General features: G+C 36.0%; 2 protein-coding genes across 5 annotated transcripts in view; one reads left to right on the plus strand and one right to left on the minus strand.

Annotated features, from left to right (window-relative positions):
• Positions 1 to 6: 6 nt before the first annotated feature.
• On the plus strand, positions 7 to 3018 carry PDCD5 (programmed cell death 5). The gene is made up of 6 exons (XM_010717756.2): positions 7 to 79; positions 357 to 394; positions 1070 to 1131; positions 1548 to 1639; positions 1863 to 1934; positions 2345 to 3018. Exons 1-6 carry the CDS (start codon positions 14 to 16, stop codon positions 2390 to 2392), a joined length of 378 nt encoding a protein of 125 aa, XP_010716058.1. The 5' UTR covers positions 7 to 13; the 3' UTR covers positions 2393 to 3018.
• Positions 3019 to 5151: 2133 nt separating this feature from the next.
• ANKRD27 (ankyrin repeat domain 27) overlaps positions 5152 to 25698 on the minus strand; it is a 40964-nt gene continuing 20417 nt past the window's right edge. For 2 of the 4 annotated variants that reach the window (XM_010717758.3, XM_010717759.3), the window contains exons 13-29: positions 25409 to 25501; positions 24500 to 24627; positions 23992 to 24074; positions 23146 to 23261; positions 22294 to 22386; positions 21730 to 21927; positions 21364 to 21423; positions 21132 to 21251; positions 17868 to 17912; positions 14434 to 14556; positions 12934 to 13131; positions 12472 to 12591; positions 11729 to 11890; positions 10794 to 10902; positions 9372 to 9450; positions 8568 to 8640; positions 5152 to 6855 (exon numbers count right to left, since the gene is read on the minus strand). In XM_010717758.3, coding sequence (XP_010716060.1) covers positions 6580 to 6855; positions 8568 to 8640; positions 9372 to 9450; positions 10794 to 10902; positions 11729 to 11890; positions 12472 to 12591; positions 12934 to 13131; positions 14434 to 14556; positions 17868 to 17912; positions 21132 to 21251; positions 21364 to 21423; positions 21730 to 21927; positions 22294 to 22386; positions 23146 to 23261; positions 23992 to 24074; positions 24500 to 24627; positions 25409 to 25501 — 2076 coding nt within the window. In that variant the 3' untranslated portion in view covers positions 5152 to 6579. Of the gene's footprint in view, positions 6856 to 7920; positions 8192 to 8567; positions 8641 to 9371; positions 9451 to 10793; positions 10903 to 11728; positions 11891 to 12471; positions 12592 to 12933; positions 13132 to 14433; positions 14557 to 17867; positions 17913 to 21131; positions 21252 to 21363; positions 21424 to 21729; positions 21928 to 22293; positions 22387 to 23145; positions 23262 to 23991; positions 24075 to 24499; positions 24628 to 25408; positions 25502 to 25698 lie in introns of all 4 variants that reach the window. The other 2 variants (XM_031555430.1, XR_002119215.2) reach the window with 2 other exon arrangements.

A 25698-nucleotide genomic window follows, 5' to 3' on the forward strand; every position in this document is an offset into this window, starting at 1 on the left:
CCGTCCCTCAGCCATGGCGGACGAGGAGCTGGCGGCGCTTCGGCAGCAGCGCCTGGCCGAGCTGCAGGCCAAGCACGGGGTAAGGCGCGGGGCCCCGCACGACCTTTGAGAAGCGTCATTGCCTCCGTGCAGCGGGGAGCCCTGGCGGCGCCCGGGGCGACGTGCGGGCAGGGCCGAGCTTGCGGAGCTGCGGTACGGAGGCGGGGAGGCCTGGCTGCTGCGAGGGCGGCGATGCTCGGGATGGAGCCCCGCAGGCCGGTTTGGGTCGCGTTGATTTCTACTAAAATATTTAACCTTCTTGTCCTGTCAGTGACGTTTCTGGATTATTAGTTTTTTATTCTCGTCTCATTTTTTAGGATACTTCTGATCCATCGCAACAGGAGGCAAAGCAGAGGTACCGATGGGAACTGCTGACTGTCACCAGTGTCTCGTCTAATCGTCTTGAAACCCCCCTTCTTTTTGTGTTTCTCAGCTGAGCTTCAGGTGTTGGAAGAAACCATCAGCAAAGAACCTGAAACATGAAAGATTTCAGTACAAGGAAAAAAAAAACAAACAAAGCAGTTCTGTACTTTCCAAAGTAGAAAATGGAAAAAAATAACTAGAGACTTTTGAAAGAAGTTGGGGTGAGAGCTTAGGGCTTGTATTAACTAAAACACACAAACTAAAACTCCCAGGATATGAAGGCTTAGTGGAAACTGCTAAATGCATAGTAAGGTTTAGTTCTGTCCTGCAGTTGTATGGACTTCTTGGTGCCTGATCAGACAAACACTGCTTTTGGAACTAAATGGAACTGATCACAGAATCTTGACAGCAGCTAGCATGGTTTGGTCTTTCTGGCAAGGTGTCATGAATAAATAAATGTAGTAAGGGGAACTCTAGATGTTGTCAGTTAATGCTTTATTGTTGATATGTACAGCTGCCCATGGCAGAAATGCTACAGAAGAAATAATATATAAATATAGGGTTACTTTCAGTTATACAAATGAAACTCTTCTGTAAACTTTGTTTTTGTGCATATTGTTTCATGTGTTTGAAATCTCCCTTTTAATGTATCTAATTTCCATTACAGGGAAGCAGAAATAAGAAATACAATTTTAGCTCAAGTTCTTGATCAAGCAGCACGTGCCAGATGTAAGTATCCAAGAAACTTTTAAATAAAGAATTCTCACCTCTCAAATCGAGAACATACACGTCTGTATAGAGGCCACACTGAAAAAAATTGTTGAGGGGAAAACTAGTTCCGCTTTTCAACTGGTGGTACGAGTGAGGGGACTGGTCAACTGACATCTGAAAGATATTAATCCAGTCCTCCCATGAATTAGTAGTAAGAACTGAAATGAGTCAATGTTAGTTAATCTAATAAAGAACAAATATTTAAAAGTAAGAAATGCAGCTTTTTCTTTTATCTTTGTCAAAATGCCTTCTTCAGTTTATTTCATCATCCTGGCACAAAGAGGATAGTTTCCTACTTTAGTATCTAAAAAGTGACAGTGAAGATATTCAAAGTGTGTTCTAAAGCAAACTGAACAGAGCCTTTTTTGTTGCAGTAAGCAATTTGGCACTTGTGAAACCAGACAAAGCAAAAGCAGTAGAGAATTATCTTATACAGATGGCAAGATTTGGACAGCTACCTGGAAAGGTGAGTTATGTCTTGCTTTTTTTTCCCCTGTATTTTTTTGCATATATTAATTTTCAAACCTAATTCTCTTAAGTATATTTAATGTTTTTAATATTCATAAAATTAAATAACTGAAAAGGGCACTTAGGAACACTTCTAACTACTATGGTATCATTCATCAGTCAGACACTTTTTACAATGGAAAATGCGTTTCATTTGTTTGATACTACTTCTACTTTGCTAGGTATCAGAACAAGGTTTGATAGAAATACTTGAAAAAGTGAGTCAGCAAACAGAAAAGAAAACAACAGTAAAGGTAAGTTTCATTTCCTAAATATAGTTTATTATAGATAATAAAATATAAAAATAATATGTATGTAATTTAATACAGTTACAAACTCAAGCAGGAAAACTGAATGTAGTGCACTATTTCAGTTCAGCATAGAAATTTTCTTTGTATTTACCATCACTTCTCTTATCCACACTGTTAAATAAGTATTGGGTTATACCTTTAGGAATAGTCTAACTTGCAGATGTTATCACTGGGATATCAGTGTTGTATTGTGAGACAGACCTGTCTTTTGATCTCTCCCATTATGCCAGGTAGGGACTGGAAGGTTGCGATGGGGTGAAACTTCTGCTTCCCAGTAATAGATTGTCAGATGGGTGGAGTTTGAAAGACTTTTTCTGTGTTGGATTTATTGTGACCCTTGTATTTCATTTTAGTTCAACAGAAGGAAAGTATTGGATTCAGATGAAGAGGATGATTATTAAATACTACTGTAAGACTGCCAAATAAACAGCTTGGACAAAGACAACAGTTATCAGGCAGAATGCAAAATCTGAAAATGTTTACGTTTCTTTACTTTTTTTTTTAATATATATAAATATGTATAAAGGCCAACAAATGAACTTGTCTTGTAAAATACACCTGAGAAGGGGATTTTATAACTTAAATTTTTGTAGTATAAGTGGCCTGAGCAATGTGGAGCTCTCCACTGCTTGAGTGGCATGAAAATTGTTGCCCCTTACTCAGTGTGTAAGCTATACTTTCAGCACCAGTACACCCTTAACTTGCTGCTATTGGAGATACGGTAACATGAGAACTTAAGTGTAAAGCTGGGAACAGCCACTCCCTGCAGGAGTTTAAAGGACTTACCTCCAGAGTCGAAGTCACAAAAGTGTTAGAAACAAGGTTTCCTGAGCCCCTGAAGGAAGCCTCTCCAGCAGCTCATAGACTCTCGGCTCTTTACTTGAAATTTATAAATTCAAGTTAAAGCATCAAAGTAGCCATTATTTGCATTTGGATTGGGGGCAGTCTCTATTAGAAAGAAATTGTTACCATCATACAATTGAAGTGTTCTCCTACAAAATAATCAGGCTGTCTCACAAAAAAAAAAGACAAGTTAAAATTAACTGTGTAATTGTAACACAGCACTGTTCAGACATTTGGTATCGTACATTCTTAAAGCTACCTCCATTTTTATCAAATGGCTGGAGTGTTTCTTAAATAAAAAAAAAAGCAATCAGTTTTCCTAAATTTCTGCAACTCCTGCATGCATAAACTAAAACTTGTGCTGTACATTTATTCAAAAACATTGTGCTGACAAATACTCTACAACCACAAAGCCCTTTTCTGACATCATTTAACATAAACATGTATGATCCTAACTGCAGTGTTTTTTGGAACAGAATAAAACTGCTTAAAGTGAGCACTAGTAAGTGTGTTATTCTTGTGCAAAAAGCATGACTTTAGCGTGGCTGTTCTACAGACAGCTGGGGAGAATTTCTAGGAGTACTCCCTTCAAATCTTATCTGAGTTTAGCCTACAATCACCATATTAGAATATTAGTATATTTCTTTAATGATAAGCTTGGTTAAGCATGTCAGAGGAATCTTTCACTTACCTAAATTATTTGTTAGATGTTATTTGCAACTGGTCAGGATTTAAGTGCTTTGGTACATACAAATCCAAAATGCCTGGAAGTAAGCTTTATCCTAGACTGAACACTGAAGTAAAAGTGAAGCATGGTCTGGTCACTTAAGTGGGTTTGGGTTCAAGAGGACAACTGTTCAGATAGAACAGCAGCAGAAAACTCAAGTTAATGAAGCTACTTTTAGTTTTGTGGGTTTTTTAGGGGGGAAATTTTATAATTCATTCAAGAGGAAAAGGTTTTCCAAAGGCAAGCACTAGTGTAACACTTGGCCAATTCCTGTAAAATACAGGAAGAGTGCTTTTCCTAATCAGCCCATCTCCTCATATTGGTATATTCGTAGTTGTGCTTCATGTCCTACACTTATGCATAGTCTCAGTAGCACCTGGCACTACCCACAGACATAACAGCTGCGAATAGATATGCAAATATGTGGCACTTCAGAGCATTGCTGTTCCTGCATCTGTGCTTAGTGACTGCTTATTGTGGGCAATTTCTCTGCTGTGTATAGCTTCTTACAAAAAGCCAGTTTAAGATCATAGAATCATTTGAGTTGGAAGGGACCTTTAAAGATCATCTAGTCCAACTCCCCTGGTGACTAGAACTTCCAGACTTGCTGAGGTAGTGCAGGAGGATGTCTGTACAGCAGGGAAATGCCTATTTGTCCATCAAATGGACTAAATTTTAAAAGTGAAGTTAACCAAATAATTACATAGTCATTTATATCAAGATGTTGCAGCTATTTCACTGCTTGCATAGAATACAATGGAACACTTTATGCTTCAAATAGAACAGTATTTAACAATCTGTTTTCCATAACCCATTGTAGTCAAAATTGGTTTTTAATAAAAGACAAAACTAAATTCAGAGTTCACATCCTCTGATACTTATTTCTAACACTTTCCAAAGGTATTTAATAAACTCACTCAGAATCTGTTTCCAAAGCTACTCAACTCTAAGAAATATTCTGCACTTACACACTGTAGCATAGTATCACCAGTATTAAAAAACTATGGAGCTGATTTTTCTCATTCAGACTGTCATGAAATCTTACCTTAATTTAGGTAAAACACATACTGTAATTAAGACATAAGCTAAATTCTCAGCATTTAGTTTGGAAATCATATCTATGGAATTTTATTTCTATCTTTAACTTTACAATGAATCTTTAGATATTTCAAGAACATCCCAAGCAGGGATAAGCTCTAGGACAACCTTGTAGTGTCACGGGAAGAAAAAAGACTAACTCGTTCATTTGTTCACCTCTCCGCTTGCTCTTCTGATTTGCTGTAGTTAACATCAATCCCACCTTTTCTTAAATGAAGAAGGAACTTATAAGTGAAAATGTTCAGTTTCATAGACAATTCTGTATTTAACATTTATATGCCTGAAATCCCAAACCACGCAACCTACTAATACCAATCTATGAATGTAGAGTAGAAAAGGGAAGAAAGTCCTATTGAACGTGACTATAAATTCCAACAGATCCCCTCAATTTACACATAGATACAAGGTGAACTCTTCACATGCCTACAAAAACAAGGAAGTAAATCTATACAAAGACGCAATGCTTTAAATAAGCACTCAAAGAAAACAGCATTTTCAAGAATTACTTTACTAGCTTTTTCTTTCCATCTTTTGGCACAAATCCAAGGCACATTAGAAAAATCAGATAAACGCATAAATTATTAGAAAAATAAACACAAGATCCTCAACTCCAAATGTCTAAATGTGCACTTGCTGTGAATTTTACCTCTTAGATTAAAAAGTTACTTGAAAAAATCACCAGCACGTCCTCCAGCTTTCTACTTTGCCAGGCAGTTTACTAATATCGCAATTAAAAGAAACAGAATTATTCATACAAATAAAATGAAAGCTGGATGTGGTGAGCCAAGAATAAAAAAATACTGCACTTAGGAACCTGGCTTGTGCTATGTACATGTTTTACTACCGTAACCGAAACAGTAGAAAACAAAGTCCAAATCTAAGCAGCCATTTCAGTTACTCGTGAGCTTCTGATCTTCAGTGATCAGCTCTGGGAATGATTTATTCCAACAAAAGCCAACTGATGTGAGAGGTACCTTTCAGAAATGGAAGTTCACTTCTTTAAATAACAGTCTGGGTTCAGGCTCTTAAGCAGCGGTTTTGACTGCAGGCGTTGCCCAGGTTCAGAATCACGAATATTCGTGCATTTTTTTGAATGGCTAGCTTTAGAGGAAGAAAAAAACAAACCTTAAAACAATTTTGTGTGTCCTTATGCACTCTTGCTTCTGCATATTTTTTGATCAGGCTGAACACTGAGTTTACAGTTTAGCCTTGCAGGGGTTCTCTACTTCTCCCCACTGTCTTGGCTCCTAAAAAGAACTTGATGTTGTAGATCTGATATGGGGGAGCATTAGAAAGAAATCAGGAAAGATTAGTTCCCTTCATATTACTAGAGTGTATATATGTCTAACATGGTGTCACAGATGCTATGGACTACTGTTTTCTCAGCTACTGAAATATACAGAAATATATAACAGTTTGTAATATTCGAATAAAAATAGACATTTCAATTACCTCTGTCAATAAATAGCTTGTTATCCAATATATCTTTATGTATATATAAATATATATATTTATATATATTTATCCATTGTAGTGGTAAAAACCAAAAATGCGAAAATTATTCAAAGACTTTAAAAACAAGGTGGATGGCTGAAAAAATACAATACAGGGTTTGGTCTGTTATATATGATTTTTTAGTAAGTGCTAAGTAGAACAGGAAGGTAACTTTACTGCCTACACACATCGGTATTTCCCTGTTTGTTGAGATCAGTAACAATCTGGCTCTGTAGTTACCTCCAAGACAGATTCAGTCTTCAAAAGTTCTAGGAACATTCTGTTTCTGCTGAAGAGTCATCCCTGTATTCTCTTCTGAAGGCATAGCTTGCAAGTGTCACCAAGTTCTTTGATATGCAGCAAATGGATACTGAAATCAACACCACCTAGTTCCTCAGCTTTTGACATCACATTTGCACTTCTTTGTCAACGTTTGGAAAGCAAGTCATCACAGCAGTCTCTTGATTGTGAAATACTTGGACTTCCAGGGCTGGATAAACTATTACCACTGACACTCTCTGCTGAAAGCGGAACATTAACAGTGTGTCTCCGGTGCATTAATTTACTCCTACAAGGAGTTTCTATCATGTCATCATGTTTCATAAATTCGCCACTGCATTCTGCATCAATAATCTTAGCTTTGTTCTGGTCCAGTGTATCAACAGATTTTAACTTGGTTTTATCAAAGCTTTTAATAGCTAACTGTGGGGAAAGAAAAATGGCACGTCAAAAGCACTGTCTGGTTTCTTCACCACAACCATGGATAATTAAAATAGTTTCATGAATATAATTATCACATTAATGTCATGATATTGACACTGAGAACACAGTCGAGAATTAGAAATAGTGCACTTTGTAGGACATTTATCATCTTCAATCTAAATATGTGAAAACAAGAAGAAGCCAACTTGCCACAGCATAACATCAGTACCAGAACTGAAAAGACAATCAAAGCATTCTAAAACTTATTTTCTGATATGATCCTATCTCTTACAAACATCTTTTGTAGTGCAGGTCTTAAGTTACTGTAACAGTTGTTTCTCATACCACTAAGAAATGTGCTAGCAGTTACAGAGACAGGCTCAACTAGACACTGCAGAATTATGTCCAAAAGCCAAATTGCTACCTGATCTGTCAGGGGAGAGACCCTGTGCTCCTTCGAGACTCTTGTTCAGTCACTCCAAGTACTCCTACCTTCCATTTCTATATCTGCCTTTTCTTTTACAAAAAAGGTGGCTTCCTTGATCGCTGGCCACTTCGCAGATTTAGATATAAAAATTTGAAATATATATTTAAAAAAAAAAAAAGGCCAAGCATACTAATGACTGATTTTCTGAGAAAATAGTTAAGGGCAGAAAACAATTATAATACCCTTTTGCTGAAATAATGGCCAAAAATTGAAAAAGTTTCAGAAAGAGGCTATGACCTGTAAATTTACAGAGCCATGACAGTCAAATATGGTGCTATATATCATTGTCACATATTCTGTCAGTTGATGTATTTGCGTGACATGCTCTCTTTGGTGACCTACAACTAAAAAATCCAAATCCAGCATTTAATTAATGGAGTATTATTATTAATGCTAGAAAGAATTAATAAAATATTACACTTTTATGGCCTTGATTTGGCATTCTCAATTCACAAATATTAGACCTAACAAGAGATCCATGAAATAGAAGAGCATTTCATTTTATAGATGAAGATGAGAGGCAGAGTCCACATTTCAGAGGCTACATCAATCTAATAATAGACAGCTACCGAACTAACCTGGTAGAAAACTGCTTTCTTTTGAATAGGTTTGTTCTCCTCCTGACTTAGTATGCCAGAAAGGCTCAGCGAGATTTCCAGTAAGAGTCACAGCCAGTGCAAAGAAGGAAGAGGGAATGCATGCTCGGGGGGTAGGGCAGCATCCAGCAGCTACATTGACTTAGGGTGCCACAGTACACCCAACCACTGATGAACTGACCACAACATATAGCTGTGATACAGCTGACAATGCAACATCCATTTTGCTATCTCCCATGTGAAAAGTCTCCACCTAGAAGCAGATTTATCAATTTACTGACAATTTTCTTTCCTGTGAATAGCACCTCTGCTTGGCAACATCTATTCTCACAATGTGCACATTTTTCAAGCATATCCTAGATTTTGCTGGACAAGCAACAGAAAAGACAAAAAAATTAAGTCTGCAAGAAGAGGTTTAAGAAATTTAAAAGAAAGACATTTAAGAGATGGATGTAGAGTATGTGTAGAGTAGTACAATTAAGTCTGGAAAAGTATGGAACATTAGCAATTTAGCAAGCACATCAGAACCTTGGGAATTCGTTGACCACCACTAGTAAAGAGATTTCCCTGTTACACGTATCTACGTTAATAGCAGATATATATTATACAAGTAATGTGTTTCCTCTTACCTGGTGCAAGAACTGATAGTCAAAATTAGGGACACTTTTATCTCTTGTTATTGTTCTCCGTAAATGTTTTACTCTAAAATACAGTTTAAAGAAATTAAATTTAACTTGATAAAGAGACATACTTTCATTTAGTCTTTTCATGAGTCTCGATGCCACCCTCTAGGTGGCACTATCTCAGCACACAAAGGCAACTATCTGACAGTCACTTTTTCCACAAAAGAACAGCCTACTACTATCTCCTATATTTTAGAATCATAGAATACTTCGAGTTGGAAGGGACCTCTGAGGCCATCTGGCCCAACTCCCCTGCAATGAACAGGGACACCACAGCTAGATCAGGTTACTCAGGGCTCTGTCCAGCCTTCCCTTGAAAGTCTCCAGAGATGGGGCATCATTTTATCACACAATATAAACTGAAATTTGGAAGATAATAGCAAAACCTGTCCAGGTGAAGCATTAAGATATTTTTAAAACAGCCTGGTTCAGAAATCGCTGATTTATGGCATAGCAAGAATCAGTGCAAAAAACTATTGTAAATATGTTTGCCAGTACTACCTTCAGAGGCCAGCTTTTCCCCTTTCTGCTTCACTGCCGTTCACCACCACCAAGTACACCTAGAACATCTGTCTGATGATATTAATGTTTATGCCTCTTTGGATTAATATCTACTGTTGTATCTGTCTACTTAGTCATATCTGATGTGCAACAGTGCTTGGCCCACTTTTGGGCGTTATTGAACAGTTACATGTTTTGTTTGCTTATGGGAAAGAATAAATGTACTTCCACAAAAGCTTCTATGCTTACTTGTTAAATCTGTTAATTGATTGGACGAGTTGATGTTGCCTGCGTATGGGATCATCAGCTTCCTCACATGACTCATTCACTAGGAGTTTAAAAGAACAGGCAGCTATAAGTACAACTTAGTCACAGTGAAGAATAAAAAGTTCTGAATGAAAAGTGTTATCTATTGACAGGCGAAAAAGTTTTGTATTAAAAATACTACAGTAATAACTTGAGTCAGTCACCATTTCTCTTCGGAAATTTTAAACCATTTTAAATTGCAGGAGTAAGTACTGTTGATCAGATTAACATGAGTGGCCAAGATTCTGGGGAGTCCAGTTCTGGACTTCGAGGCTCATCATTCCAATTTTTACAAATGTGTATAACTAATGTTTTTCCACCTCTTCATTAATACTTCTCAGTTATGTCTTTTGCTGGTCTTTTAAAAATTATTCCCATGATATTTGAAAGGATTGTATCAGTCTCTGGCAACAGTATATGGTGATAAACTTTGTTTTAACAAAATATTTACGTTCTTTCCTGAGGAAGCAGATGAGGTACTTTGAAAAGTCTAACTAAAACTCATTGATGCTGAAATGGGTACTTCTACCTTTCCTTTTCCCTCTGTCCTGGCCATGCAGCCTCAACTGTCTTCTTTCCACAACTGGGGTGATAGTAGGCCCCTTGCTATGCTGAGTTGTGCAGCTTAGCACAAAACATGTTTCTTGTTATACCCCTTCTCCTCTGCTTGTGAACTGTATCAGCTGGGAAATCATCTGAAAAACTTCTGAGCCAGCCTAAGGAAGCAGTGGATAAAGACAACAACAAGCGGAGGGAAGGAGAGATGAAGTGATGATGGGCCAGGAGTAACACCCTTTTTTTTAAGTGGCAATAAGCTACATCAGCTCAGCTGTACCATCAAACTGTACCATGTGTCTCAATAAATTTGTTTAGACTGTACTAAATGCTGCCATTTACAGAAAAGCATTCTTTTGCAAATCTTGCTTGCTGGCCTAGAAAATTATTTCTGTAGCTTTGGTTTCTGTCCCATAATCTGAGAGACAGAACACATTGAAGTATCATTGCCTAATCTGTTTTAGAGCAATGTGGATGATAACCAGAGGTGATTTAATCCCTTCTTCTTTGCACTGAAATGGACAAAGTATTGCATGGTTAATTATATAATCTCAAAAGTGCTATTTTTTTTTAACATGAAATGATTTAGTATGTAAAATTCCCTGCTATGCACCAAAGAAGTAAAAACTGAGTTTGTGAAAGATGTCATATATGTAATTAAAAGTCTGCTGAATTTAGTTATATTATTCTCAGTGTTTCCTGTAATAAATATGAAAAACAGTTGGCTATTCTTTAATTATATGTAAATCATATTGTCTCAGATTAATTCCTAAATCTCTTTCTATTCATAAGTGGATAGAGGATAGGTACCTTTTCTTCTTATCTTGATAGTAGCATGCTGCTCACATTCCTTTTCTTCCTCTGCTGATGCAGGTACATAGCTTGCTGCTGTTTCCAGCAACTTACTGATATTTGAATTCTTAATTTTAGAAGTTTCCATTTTCATGAATGTTGAAATAAAAATAAGGAAATAAAAGTACAATTTCAGAATTACAGTTCATGCAGATGTGTTAGCTGCTGAAACGAATGTACACAAAAATACCTCTTTGTAAATAAAGACTTCATATCAGCTTGACTCTGGACAAAGCCTGTGTTCCACAAGGTGTGATGTAACAGAATGCTTTTGCAGTCTTTGTCAACTATTTCAAATTATACCATTGATGGGTAAGCTCATTTATGATTAAATTGATAATACGTATGCTGAAATTGATGCAGTACAGAATTTTGTGGCTGCTATGCTACATGTCAGAAGCTACTTAAGTACAATAAGATAGGAATCATTTAGAGAATAATTCCTTATAACCTAGTATTAATAAAATGAAAGACAACAAGATAAAAGATATCAAAAAGAACGAAGGGTGAAACATGGTGGGTGAAACAAGATTGCTAGCAGGGTAACTGATTAGAACAGGGTGTTTGTTTTCCTACAGCCCGCATTTCTTCTGCCTTCTCTGCCACTACTAGTGTTTTCTGTAGTGCCATTTTCACACATGTATGTGCTTTCACTCTTCCTAGGCTCATCCTTTTTGTCTAGGATTTTTATTTTAGAAGCACTACAGTTTTCACATATCACAAGTCATGGTACAATAAACAGGCATCTTAGTCTTTATATCACATATAACTTTTGAATACAGATGTCTCGGCAATGAAGGGCTGAAAATGCTGCTGTGACAAGCAATTACATCTGTGTTACACCTATGGAACTTTAGAAAAACGAATGGTGGAAGCAAACTTTCTGCACTCACCGGCTCAGCACAGTCTGCAGGGGTACAGTTCCTTTCATTCTGTATGTGCGTCCTCGCTCCATTCTGAAGCAACAAGTCTACCAGGGCTTCATTCTTCCCTATCACAGCCTCATGCAGTGCTGTATTTCCTTTGGCATTAGAAAGGTTAACAGAAGCTCCACGCTGGACAGCAAAATAAAATCAGAGTTAAGAAAAAGCAGCATAAATTTGAGATAGCACGTTATTACTGTGCTTCTCTCCCCTTTCATTTTCTATGTAGCAATGAGAACAAAGCAACAGCAGCCTTGTAGCTATATACAAAACCAGAAAGCATATGCTAGCAATCACCAGTTCAACAATAAGCCACCTGGTCATATTATTATTTCCTACTCTCTCATAGCTACAATTTCACGGAGAAACTCATTTCCTTTTTTGTATGTATCTTCTAGATAGGCCAAGTCTAAAGGAGACTTAAACTAAACAACAACACACAAAATGCTAAAAAAAAAAAAAATTTGATACAATCACAAGCAAGAAAACCTGCCATGTGCCACAGAGAAGTTCCATAAAAGCAGTTAGCTGTACAATTGCAAAGTAACACTTATCTCATCAAAAACTGTGAAAGGAGGAAGAGGAAAAAATACTCTTTTTTTTTGAGTAATTTTAACGGACAAAAGCTTAAATAGTAATACTAATCTGAGTCCTAAACAAGCACCAGTAACACATAAAAGCAGTATTCTGAACACTGTTTTCAGTGATCTTACCTGTAACAACAAGGCAGTAGTCTCATAGTGACCATTCAAGCATGCATAAATTAAAGGAGTATTTCCATATGCATCCTTTTTATTTTGTTTAGCATTATAATTCATTAGACATTCTACCACCTGTTGAAAGAAGTAACTTTTTAATTTAAGATTCTACCTAACCGCAATCTTGCCCATTTCCTTACATGTATAAATCTGTAAATAGAGAATGAAAAAGGGATGGAAGAAAGAAGATTGAAGAAAACAAGTCTTAGTTTTGCCAAAAGATGACCATCAAAAGCACTAATTCTTATCATACTAGTTTCCATAATTTAGGCCACATGAACCAATCAACCATCACCTCAGCCTTAAGCATCAATAAACTAACTGTTAACTAGTTTATCTTGTTGCTAATTTCACAGAAGAGTTTTTTGCTGGTGGCTCCGTGTTAAATAGCTTGCATCTAGGAGGAGGCTCCATTACCTGGGAATGGCCTTTCTGGCAGGCTAAATGAAGAGGTGCTGCATGTTCTGCATTCTTAGCACTGATACTGGCTCCATGTTTCAACAAGAGAGAGACAAGGTCAGAGTGTCCATGCAGTGCAGCCATATGCAGTGGTGTAAAACCATCTTGATTTGACATATTTACACCAAGGCCATTAGCAGGGACCCTTGCAAATTTCTGTTGAGGAGTACACAAAACAAAATACATAATTAATTCTGTTACTTTCTATTGACCAAAAAGCAATCAAGTATCTACTAAGTAAAACACCAAGCAGATGGACAGACATTACAAGAACTTCAACTACAGAACCTCACTGAAGACTTTCAGGAAAACAGCTGGTTGTTCAGGAAAACAGCACCTTGGCAATATTTTTCAAGTTTTTTTCTCTTCTTTCAGTATGATAGCTCCCTATATGGAAATTCCTGGCAAAGTATTCATGTTATTAAAAAGGGACAAAAGCTGTGCAGGTTGAGATGGAAGTAAGGGCCAGAGTTTTTATATAGCTGTTAGGATGCTGTTACATACAGAAACTGGGTGTTAATACTTTATGAGATACATTTCACAAATAGACATTCATGGTCTTGCAGACACTATGTACCTATCTTACTGCACTAGATAATACTACTAGGTAATACATATAATAACTAAAATTATTTTTTTTCGTGTGCAAGTATCATTGTTCCAGAGCACAGACTCCATGGGGAGTCAAGAAAACTACCTGCAACGTGGCTTACACAGCAGTATTTATTTTTACTCCTCTTACAAACTGCATGGGTGCCTCATGTTCACAGTGGTAGATCTTTCATCCTGCTTGTCCTCAGTGTTCTTTAAAAGATATGCTTAATCAGATCAGTTAACAAATGATTTCTGCTTTTCATTCAGTAGGCAAGTAAATTCCAAAGCCAGTGCCATTCCTTCCCCAACACCAGCAGAACTTCACACTCTCCAGGTGTGGCATCTTTAACATACGGCCTCCATATTCAGAAGTGCAAGGAAACAAGTTATCAAAGAACAAACCACAGACCCTACACAAAATAAGTGTAAGGTAGCAGTGAGGAATCTAGAAAAACTTAAGCCATCTCACATCTTTGCTCTTTATGGATACTTTTACTTCAAATTAGCCAATGCAGTGAAAATTTATAATTTGATTTATTCTCCAGTGACTTATCTGGTGATGTACATCTTAAAAAGTAGAAATTCTTCTTGAAGGGCAAGTAATTGGCATTCTATTTCCAGACAGCCTGAATCATTTCCTTACTTAAAAAAAAAAAGTGTATTTTAAAACCTCTGTACTCCATGATAAATCAGTCTTTGTACAATTTACTATCATCAGATGAGTTCTGTTGTGGTCTGTACATATTTCATTGCTTTTTGGACAGAGATACAGAGGTGGTGTGCTATATGAATGCTATTTCCCTTGAGCTAAAAGCTGAATTATATGAATACAAATTATTCTATTTACAAAATGAATATTCCAACCTTTTGTGCTGGCCCACATTTTGAGCACTGGCATAATGGATGGCAGAATTCTGGTTTCAATGTACTGACTGCATCATCTTCATCTTCTAAGTCTTCTTCTGTCCATTCCAAGAGATAACGTACCTGGTAGAAAAAGCAAGTCCTCCTTTATAGATCCCAAAGGTTCCACATCCTAATGAATCTGCATATCTGCATCTTATACAAGTATGATTTCACAAACACATACTTGTGAATATCACAGGAAGACTATAGCTACCTCCTGCCATCACTTCCCGAGGCAAATTAAAACATCAAATGTTATTGTTGACAAAGAAGCTAGAAAATTCAGCAAGTATAGCAGTGAAGTAAATTATAAATGACTTCTTGCTGCCTAATCAAGACTTCAGTGTTCACCTCCGCTCAAACCTTCCAAATCCCTTTAGCTCAGATGATGATTAGACCAAGATTTGTGCCAGCTTGTGTCAACGTGAATTTTGTTTCATCTTTTTCTTTAACAAACATAAGAAGTGACAAGGATAACAACATTCAATCAATATCCAAACTTTGCAGGTGCACTGATTTTTCCTAGGTCTGTTACTTCCCAGAAGCTTGACAGTTTTACTTTCCCTCAGTGTATAATGCCTCCTTTTTAAGAGAGAGCTCTTCAGTGAAACTAGTCTTAGGACTCAGAGCATTCCCGAAGGCTTTGCATGCAGTGACACTTACTGCAAGTTAATTTTAAACTAAATTATATGCAATATAGCCATTGAAGAAATACATTTTTACACTGGAATCCATTCATCCAGTGTAGACTAAAGATATCTTAAAATAAGTGAAGGCTCCATTACTGCAGTAAATGACCATGTAGCAAGTATAGCTTGAGAACCTCCTTGCAAAAAGCTGGTACATAACTGAAACATATTTGGGGAATAAAGCTTAATCCTTTCTAGACAGATCTTCTATACTGTCCTCAAATACTTTTTTCTCACTAAAGACACAGAGGATTTACCAAAGTGAGCTGAATGTTATTTTCAGAATGCAGAACCGTCATTGGGTCAGTTAATTAAAATAACTCTCACTGATTAACATAATTATCTCTAATTTAAAATATAATTGCTTTTGAAGTTTGCAGGTGCTATGATAATGACAAAAGTTCTGGTTTTTTGGCTTCCTGAAGAATCAGAGCATAATTATTATTTTTGTTACATCTTCCAGTTCCATGGCACTTTGTTTAATGCCTCCTCTTGCAAAGCTGAACTGGCTGTCAGAGGAGAAATCTACAACAACACTAATGACCCTTCTGATGCTTCTGTTCCTATGGAGACAGAACTCGGGCTGTCACAACAAGATAAGAATTTTCAAATGACCCTTTTTTAAATAGATATGCAAGCTGTAGATGATATGCTGATACGCAAGCATGTATGTGTGCATGCCATCCAGTTGAACAGCTCTCTTTCTAACGAAAAATTTTACATAAACTTGAATAATGTGGAAAGTAAGGCCACAAAAAATAAGGTGATTCTGTCATCTGAACCACGTTAGATTTCTAAATGCTTCTCACTGACGATGTCTCTTGATCAGTGCTAGATATTTGTTTTCTAGCAAATTATAACAATATATTTAATTTTCCTTAAGTATTTTATGATAGTTTAGATTTTGATAAAATCTGTGAAGAGTTAACTGTAATACACTCTTGTTTACTATTTGCCAAGGCCCCAGTAAATGTCACTGCTGTGTATATTGCTGCTTCTTGGAAGGCCTTAAGGGTTGACTTGGAAATAATTGCTAAGATTAAGCTATGCTGTAAACTAGAACAATGACATTTACATTTCTTTCCCATGATCCTTTCCTCTATCTCCAGATAAATAAATTCCTTTTTATCAGCAAACTGGGACAAAATACATGAAAGAATCAATATTAACACTGTATGCATTTCGCATTGCACTTTATCTCTTTTTATTACGACTGTGTGATTAGGATGTGAAACTCCCAAAGTGCGTATCACAAATGATTTTTTCAGAATATGCCTCCTGAAGAGAAACCCTGCATTCTCACACAGTTCATGATTTTGTCCAGTGAAGTACAAAACAAATCAGAAACATACAGCCTTATGTATGTTTTGAAAATATAAAACTTGTAAAGATTTCTAAGCAATGCCTTCAAGTTTTCAGTGGAATGTCATTGGAAACATCTTATTTTTCAAACTTCTGGTCATAAGTGGCCATAGCAACTCAAAAGAATATCAAAACAACAAGCATCCCAAGCTACAGGACACCAGTTCTGAATCTGATACTATTATAAACTTCAACTCATCTATTGAAGAGAGATCTAGACTACAGAAAAGTTGTACACTCCTAAGGTAATTTCTATTCTGTATTGACTGCTGTCACCAAAGGTTTCTCTAAGCATAAACAATAAATACAAGTGTATCACAATAATCAAATAAGGGCCCACTTTTCATTTACGCTGCTTTACGCTGCAAAACAAACAGTAGACAACATTCAAACCATTAGATAATGCAGAAATGTAGGCATGTAGCCATACCTGGCTAGGCATGCATTTTTAAATAGCAGTATTTCATAAGGGACAAAATTATTTAAAGTGGCCAAAATAGAAAATAAAAGAGGAATCTAAAATATACAAAAATACAAGATGCTATTCACGTAAGGCCCCCAGAAGAATACCAAAGTCAGTATGTGAAAAAATCACACTATGAACCTAGGGAGCAGCAAGAGCAAGAAAAACCATAAAAATAAAACAGAAATAGCAATCTTGTATATCAGGAATATTGGGATAAATAAAGACAATTCCACTAATACTAAGCAAGCAGCAAATTTCCCTTCCAACTCCTTGGATTTTACTTGTTATCTTTTCTACCTCTTCCAGCAAACTGGAATGTAAAGCTCTGTTATGTACGCCATAGCTTGAGTACAGGGGATTAATGGGATAACAGTGGTTTCCTGTGCACACATTCATTCTTCAAGGTAAATCTCAGCTCTTGGAAGTCATGAAAATTTCTTGTTCTTTTCAAAAATTGCTACCAACAGAATTCTGATGAAGATGACCCAGTAATAGCTCTATCAGGTGTGACAACTTTTTTCCAAAATCATAATAGTGCCCCAATAAATATCATTAATGTAATATAAACCTGTAATTAAAAGAAGTATATTTAATTAAACCAACAGCTCCCATCTAGTTGACACTATGTTATACTAACCAAATTCATTTCTTTACTGAAGGTCATGAAAATGTCAAAATAGCCCTCAAAGCACTGTAGGTAAAATGATTCGAGGACATCAAGTGAAAATTCTTGGTAGAAAACAAGCTCTACCTGATTGTTGCTGAAGGAAGATACCAAGCGAAGTATTCTTACCTTATTATTTACAAATAACTTCCTCAATCTGAATGAGGTAAATTGGAATTCAGTAATATTCAACAGCCATTTTAGTACTCACCATTTCCAGATCTCCATCAGCAACTGCTCTTAGGAGTTTTTCCACCTACGAATGAAGAAAATTCATTTGCTTTGTTACTATTAAGCTATGCATGGAAAATCCTCTCTCTTACCAACCACTAAGATAATGTAGATGGATTAGTGCTGGCCATTTTATATTTGCTAATAAAGTTTTAAAGAAAAGAACACCTTCCTTTAAATACAAACAAATACAAAAGCTGTGAATTCACATTCATTCGGTGATAAATAGTAGTTACCTAAATAGAACACAAGTTGTCCACATATAGGGAAAGCCATATAAGCTGTTACACATTATTATTACACTGCTTCAGCAGCAGTTGACCATACATTACTGCTGTGAATTTAAAACTAAAGAAAACCTTATGCAAGTGAAACTCCTGCCCTGATGAACACTACTGCTGTCTGGGCTCTTGTCAACTTTAGCAAATTATTCCAGCACTGTGTCAACATCACCAAAGAGACTGCTGTAAGAACAAAGTTGTTTCAATCAAGTTCAATCTCAAGTTGAATATATCATCGAGTAACAGCTAGAGTTGCATTTCAATCTTTATCTAAATATGATAAAGATTGCTCATTACAGCTGCATCTCAACAATTTATAACAAATGCTCAGCATGCTGTACAAAAAGGTATAGCTGATAGCAATAAAATACTTTCATCTCTCACTGTTCCAGAAAGCAAGCTATCAGGAAAACTCCTTTTAGAAAGCATATATGACAGTATCACTCAAAGGAGGCACTATTATTCATGTAACAGAAACAAATGGACACTCCTTGAAAGTGCACAGCTTTACGTATGTTACTAATGGCAATATACACATCAGTAACATTGAGCTTATGTTTCATCACTACAGTATGTTAAGTAGTCTTCACTTTTATGGAAGGGTGGGGAAAAAAGGAATTGTTCATCTATTCTTAAGTTGAACATAGCCCACCTGAGTACGAAGTAGCTGTTTTTCACATTACAACTCTACTACATTCTGGGAAACAGAAATATTTATCAGAAAGCTGTTAGCAAGATAGAGAGTTTTTAATTTTTAAAAGGCATGAATGAACATAAAATGTTTCTGATTAACTCTACATTTTGTGCACGAACTATCAGCTGCTTCCTGTAGCATTTCTGGACAGAGTTTTCTTATTGTTTAATGCCAGATTACAAATACAAGTAAAGTTAAGAACCTTTAAATTACGTTACATTTGGATAAACAGAAAGGTAATGTCACCCTAGATACTGCTAATGGTGGATGCGGAGCAGTGAAAGATTGCAAGAGCACCAAGTGACTTTTAAGGATACTCTAGAATTCTCTGCAGCTATGTAAAGTAGGAAGGGAATCTAGATGGAAGACAAGCAGGCTGTGACTGTAATATTTGGTACAGCAAACATGGAAGAATGAAAATAAAAGGAAGTCGTATTTCACTGGTCTGATCTCCTTCAAGGTTTTATCAGAACAGGACAAATCTTGTACAGGCATAAGACTAGAGGCTAGATTAAATCTCTCCATCCCTTTTTATTTCCTTTTAGGGAAGCTACTAAATTCTGTTCTTCCACATTACTACAGTTGTAGTATAAGGTGAAGTTCCTTGAAGTCATGCTCTAGACCCTCAAGGCAGCATTCTCCTTACCCAACTTGCAATGTCTAAAAGCCATCTGTATAAATCTAAACTCTTTCCCTGGTACCTGCAAAATAGAATGCAAACAAACAACACCTGAGTACAGCTCAGCTCAAAGTAAGCATCTAACATGTCTAACTAACTAACTTCTCTCCACTGATTAAGGAGAAAAACAGGTGACTACACTTAAGACGATTGTCTTTCAGACATGTGAAGGCAGATAAGCTGTATCCTCTGCACATGCACATCTAAAATGGACTAAATATATTAAGATCTGTACCATCCCTAAATTTCCCTTAGCACAGTTCCCGAATCATACAGAATACTGTCATCACAGAAGCTCTTAATGATTTTCAGGGATCAGTCTTATCACATGTAAGATACCTAACAGCAATAGCAAGTGATCCACAAGCTCTTATAATTTCTTTACAAAAACAACTTCCTTAGAGTTCTAAAAACTGCCCCAGGCCTTAACAGTGAAGAAATATATAAATCTATTATGCAGCTTATGGATTATTTATTAAGAGTACTCGGGCTAAAATGTCTGCTTCATGCATTCCTCCAACTTTCCAGCTTGCTTTCTCATTCCTCTGTGGAAGGTAAGTTCTCTCCTTTAAATGTAAAAATAAAAGAAACAAAGCCACTTGATGAAATCTACTGCAACTTATTCACATACTCAGTTTTTCTGCTGAACAGAAATTGTACTAAGAGTTATCAGTTCCAGCAAATGACATTCCAAATTTACGTGTCTAGCTCTTTTTCTTTTCTAAGTTGTAAATGAGATACATTCAAGACTATATGCCATAACCAGCAGTAATAAAAACCTCCACTGCATTCCTTCAATCCATGATCTAGGCCTTGAAGTCTGGAAAACCGATCTTATCAATTTCCCATTACTTCCAGTGGCATTCCCTTTATGAGGATCTCTCAGGATTAGGCCCTTGTCTCTTTGCTTAGTAAGAATAACAGCAGTGAGCTCATTTGAAACCTGGCAAACAGAACTGACCTAAAGCTGGATTACAGGAAGAGGTCATTAACCCCAAGAATATAAGGTGTAAGCTGCTTGTAATCTCTTCCCCTGGATTGAACTACAGTCTTAGCTCTCATAAATTTGTTCCCTCAAGGAAAAGCAAATCCTCAATCTATCAGGTAAAGTTTTATATACATTAGAGTTCATTTACAGAGCCTGCATGCACAGAAAGGTACACTCCGACATCTAGGCTCCCACAGACTAAATAGATACCAAAGTGTGAATTAATATTGTCCTTTTGGCAAACTTAGATGTAAAGTTTCCTGACAATTTTTAGAAAACAGGAAAGTTTGGAAAGAGGAGAACATTACAGCAGAAGGAATGCAAAGAATTAAAATGCAGAAATGATATGGAGGGAAACAAAGATACTGTGGAGATCAAATTGAAAAAAATGGAGCAGGAACATAAAGAAATACAAACAGAAGTATCAGAAGGAGTGATGATATGACAGTCTTGGGAGGGTATAAATCAAAAGTATGGATTTAAGGTCCCAAATGAAGTAAAAAAAGAAAAGAGAAAGGATATTTTTGAAGAAGCAGTTTAAAACAGTCCTACACAATATCGCTCATCTAGGTTCACTCATTTTGTTTTTACCTCAGTCTTACCTCTTTATAACTGTTCTTCACTTCATCTTGCCTTACATCAATTGATGCTGATGACAAACTAGAGACAGATGATCCTCTGCTGAAAGTTTCTGTTGAGTGCTGAGGAGACCTATGTGGTGACTTCAAATTGAGAAGAAGAAAAAAAACAAAAAAACAGAAAAATTTACATCATCAGATTAAGCAGGTTAAAGGTAAGAAAAAAAAATGTTCAGTGATTTCCATTGGTTGTTACCTCAGAAGCACTCTGCCCCCGCTCAAAGGTTAGATAGTTTAATTCCATCAGTGACAAAATCTGCATAAAAATATTAAAGAAAACCAATGTAACTCCACCAACTGAAACATAAATTAGCTGACAACCTAATATTAGTAACAGATCACAACTGAGCAGATTAAAAGTACCAGTTTACAAATTTATGTTCTGTACTACTGAGAGATTGTATTCATACTACTTAGATTTAAAACAACCGTTTTACCTCAAAAGCAAACTACGTTTTAACTTAAATAGTATTAAAGTACAAAATCTTCTTAACAGGTAAGCAGCCACACTTCTGTGGAATTACATCGAAGAGGAATCAAGCTGGAAGATAAATAACAGTACCTTGGAATTTAATGCACACTGTAGCGAAGTCTCCTTCATCCGGTTTTGAGTATTTGGATTTGCCCCATTTTGCAAAAGCACTTCTATGATCCCTTGATAACCCCAACGAGCAGCTATATGGAGAGGAGTATCTCCCTTTTCATTTCCAATATCTAGTCTACAGGAATGCACATCATAGTAGACTAATGCTTTAACGCACTGGAAAGAAAAGGAAAGCCATTAATAAATTATCGTATAGTCTTCATACAACATGTGCAATCCTAAATGGTTTGTTTTCATTCCTACTCATATAATCCATTGCATAAAAGACAGGCTTTTATAGTTGAGTGTTATTTGATTTTAACTCTTTGTTTAATAACTAAATTAGCACAATATTATATTTAATGTGAATGTATAATTAAAATTGTTATGAAGTATTGAATAAAGTCTTAGTGTACAGCATTAAACAGTTACCCTCCAATTTATTTTCTTTTTAAAACATGGAAATCCAGTGCAAACTGGTATCATGATTTAATTCCTTTCCACTTAGATGTCCACTTAGTTTGTTACAAAATAATTACTTACATCCTCATGACCATAAGTGCAGGCTAAATGAAGTGGAGTATTTCCATTATTGTCCTGACCGTCAGTATTTGCCTTATAGTGCAATAAGAGAAGCTTAGAAAAAAAATAAAAGCAGACATCTAAATAACTAAAAAATTAATACAGAAACAATTGTTACTCTGTATATTCCTTTAGGTTTCTAGTATGATGAAACACTTCATGAAGAACTCTCTGTCCCTCCTGCTTCAAATACTAACAGTCCCTTTTGGCAATACAGTACTTCTTTCTTTCCCTAACCCAAGAAACAAATAAAGCTGCTGGTTACATATTCAGATTTGTCATTGAAAAAATGAATCATCTACTGCAATATATATACCACACAATAATTTACTCCACATATTAGCAGTCTATAGTGGTGAAGACATAGAATTATTTAAGCCATGGTAACTCAAGGATCTCACATATACAAAATTCAAGCACACAACATAGACAGTCTATCCTAAACACAGTTCGAAGAAATTTAATTAATTCCAATGACTGCAATGGCTCTTTTGTCCTAGCCAAGAGCAAAAAGTTAACAGATTTTCCATTGATACTACATATCAGAGATTTGTATTAATAAAATGGATTAATTCTCAGGCATTCACAGCTGTCAATTTCTTGGTTATTATGAATGGCAGAAAAGGATAGTAAAACATAAAATATGCAAATAAAAATGCTGAAAGATCCTCAATTCTGACAGCACATATATGTCTAGTAAAGCCTTCTGAGAAGACCTAAATGACAACAGTAGAACAGCTTAGTAAGAGTCAGATATCTATTATTTAGGTTAAGTACTTGCTTTTATTTCTAATTAAGCCTTTTAGTGCTTACTGTAACATTTTGATATCCCTTCTGACAGGCAAGGTGAAGTGGAGTTGAACCATGGTAATCTGTAGCATTGACAATGGCTCCTTTGGCTACTAGTAAATCCACTAATGATGTTTGCCCTTGGAAAATACACAGTCATTAGAAGAGAGAAGTAAAGTTTCCTAAAGAACATTGCTACTTTTCATATTCAAACATGATAACCCCCATTCTGCATGCTATCCTTCTACATACTGTATATTTACTTCCCACTGGGTATTTTCTGTTGTAAGTTACACGTGGTCAAGACTCTGCAAAAGAACCGCCAGCTAAAAGCAAGCTAGGTTTGTATTCTGAGTAAGAAAATAAAGTTATGTCACACAAACCTTTCCCATGTTAGGATTCAAGATAACAATAAAAGAATGAAGGTGGTTAAAAAAGGAACCACAAAGAAAATTAATTCATCTTCTAAAAAATTAAACATCAATGGCACAGTGAACTTTACAAGACAGAATATGATACAGAATCTACCATGTATAGCCAGCTACAGGAGAAAGAAATTATTAATTTCTCAATTTCTAAGTTCTTTAAAAACATGACTGGTTTCTGATGAAATTGTAACTTTTTTCACAACAAAAGGCAAAAGTAAACCACTGGCAAACAAACAATAATCTGCCCATAAGAAACTTAAAAGAGCTTAAAAGAAAATGCAGCAACTTCAGCATGGGCCAAGATATCAGTTCTCATAGCTAATAAGCTAAAAACACTTCAACGTTAAATTCACTGTATAGTGAAAGTTGGAAAAGATCTTAACAGGAAAAAGTGGAACATAAGAAGGTGAAAGCATTAGCAAAGGAAACCAATGAGACTCACCACAAATAGCAGCTATATGAAGTGGCGTATATCCCCGGTCATCTCGGGAAAATGCAGTGACAATTGAAGGATCATTCAGTTTCCTACAAAACACAGTGGTTTAAAAGCAGCCCAATTATCTATGCAGCAGGGTTAATGAGGAGATGAAAAGAGAAACTGCCAAGGCTGACAAGAAACTGATACTGGAACTCCTTATCCTTTAACTTTTCACAATACTCTATCCTGTCTTTTAGGTTTTTTGAGAGTGTTTTTGTCCACGATGTATAAATTTTGCTCAAGAGAAGAAACATTCCACATCACACTTACCAAAAGATATACAGCCTCCATCACAAAATTTGCCTGGATCCAAAGCATTCAGTATCCTCCTAATGTTTCTTCTGCTATTTCAAACTACATGAACATAAGCTCTCTATTATATCCTGAAGTGCTACCAACATCCTAAAGTAAATCTTAGATTAACACTTCTTACATAGCTTTTCCTGCATTTGCAGAGATAAAAAGTGCTTACCCAGAAACTAGCTTCTCACATTTGTCACAGTAACAGAGTGGATGACACATTTTTTGTACAGTGTCCTTATCACTGTCACCTTGACTTAGTAATCGCTCCACTTCCTCCTGATTACCTGAAGCAATATGCTACAAAAAGCCAAGAGAAGAAATAGAATGAGGAACTGATATAAAAAGCCATCCTCACAAAAATTTAGGAAAAAGAAAAACAATTTACTGAAGCACAAAAACAAAGAAACTGGTCATAAATGACACACACTCAACTGTTAGAAAGCAGAAATGAACAATGTCACAGAACAAAACCCTGTAATGGGCATTCAGCATTAAAAATAATCTGTTCTTGGCTTACCTCGCTTTCTATTAAAAAAAATTAAAACAATTAGACTCGATCACAAAATTGAGCTCCTCTATGCAAAAACGTTTCTATAAAACTACTACGTCTCTAGCCATAAGCAGCAAACACATATAATTAGAAGCTCTGCTTTGTTTCCTTGTACAGGGAAAATTCTTCTAGAACAACAGTTAGAGATAAGTACATAACATGAAGTAGCTATCGGGTGACTACGTTTATGTTATTTCAGCAATCTCTTTAATTTTAAGCACTAGAGGTAGTGAGACACAAGCAATTACTAGCATTACATACTTGCTTTAAATGGACTGATCAATACCAATAACAGTAGCATTTCATCGTCATCTGAGTCCATATTTCTTAGGCACCAGAATCCATAAAATCATATTAACTTGGTAACGTTTTGGCACAGAAACACAAGCATACTTTTAACAGCTACTAAAACACATTTTGCAGTACTAATATAATTAACGCTGTGTTACGTTTCAGAAAAATCATACAAAGGACAGTATATAAATACGAAATAAGTATGTATATAGTTCTGCCAATAAAGTTGCTCACCTTAAATAAGCAATCTATTGGAGTAGTAGACATCTGGGACAAAAAGTTCATCCTTTGTTTTAAAAGCAACTTGTCATACAGTCTGTCAGATTCCTGAAGACAAAATACGTAAATAAATTACCAAAATACTCATTTACAAGTAAAAATTAAAAGTTACGGTCAGTAAAAATTCAGATTTTCTTGAAATTTCATCAAGGAATCCCCAAAATCAACACCTCTCTTGCAATGCTGCCTAAAAAAAACCCTCTGTTGTTAAAGCCAGTAGGGTTGTTAGAAACATCTGAGAGGTC

The sequence above is a fragment of the Meleagris gallopavo genome, chromosome 13 (genome assembly GCF_000146605.3).
Source record: "Meleagris gallopavo isolate NT-WF06-2002-E0010 breed Aviagen turkey brand Nicholas breeding stock chromosome 13, Turkey_5.1, whole genome shotgun sequence".
In the NCBI taxonomy this organism is placed as follows: Eukaryota; Metazoa; Chordata; class Aves; order Galliformes; family Phasianidae; genus Meleagris; species Meleagris gallopavo.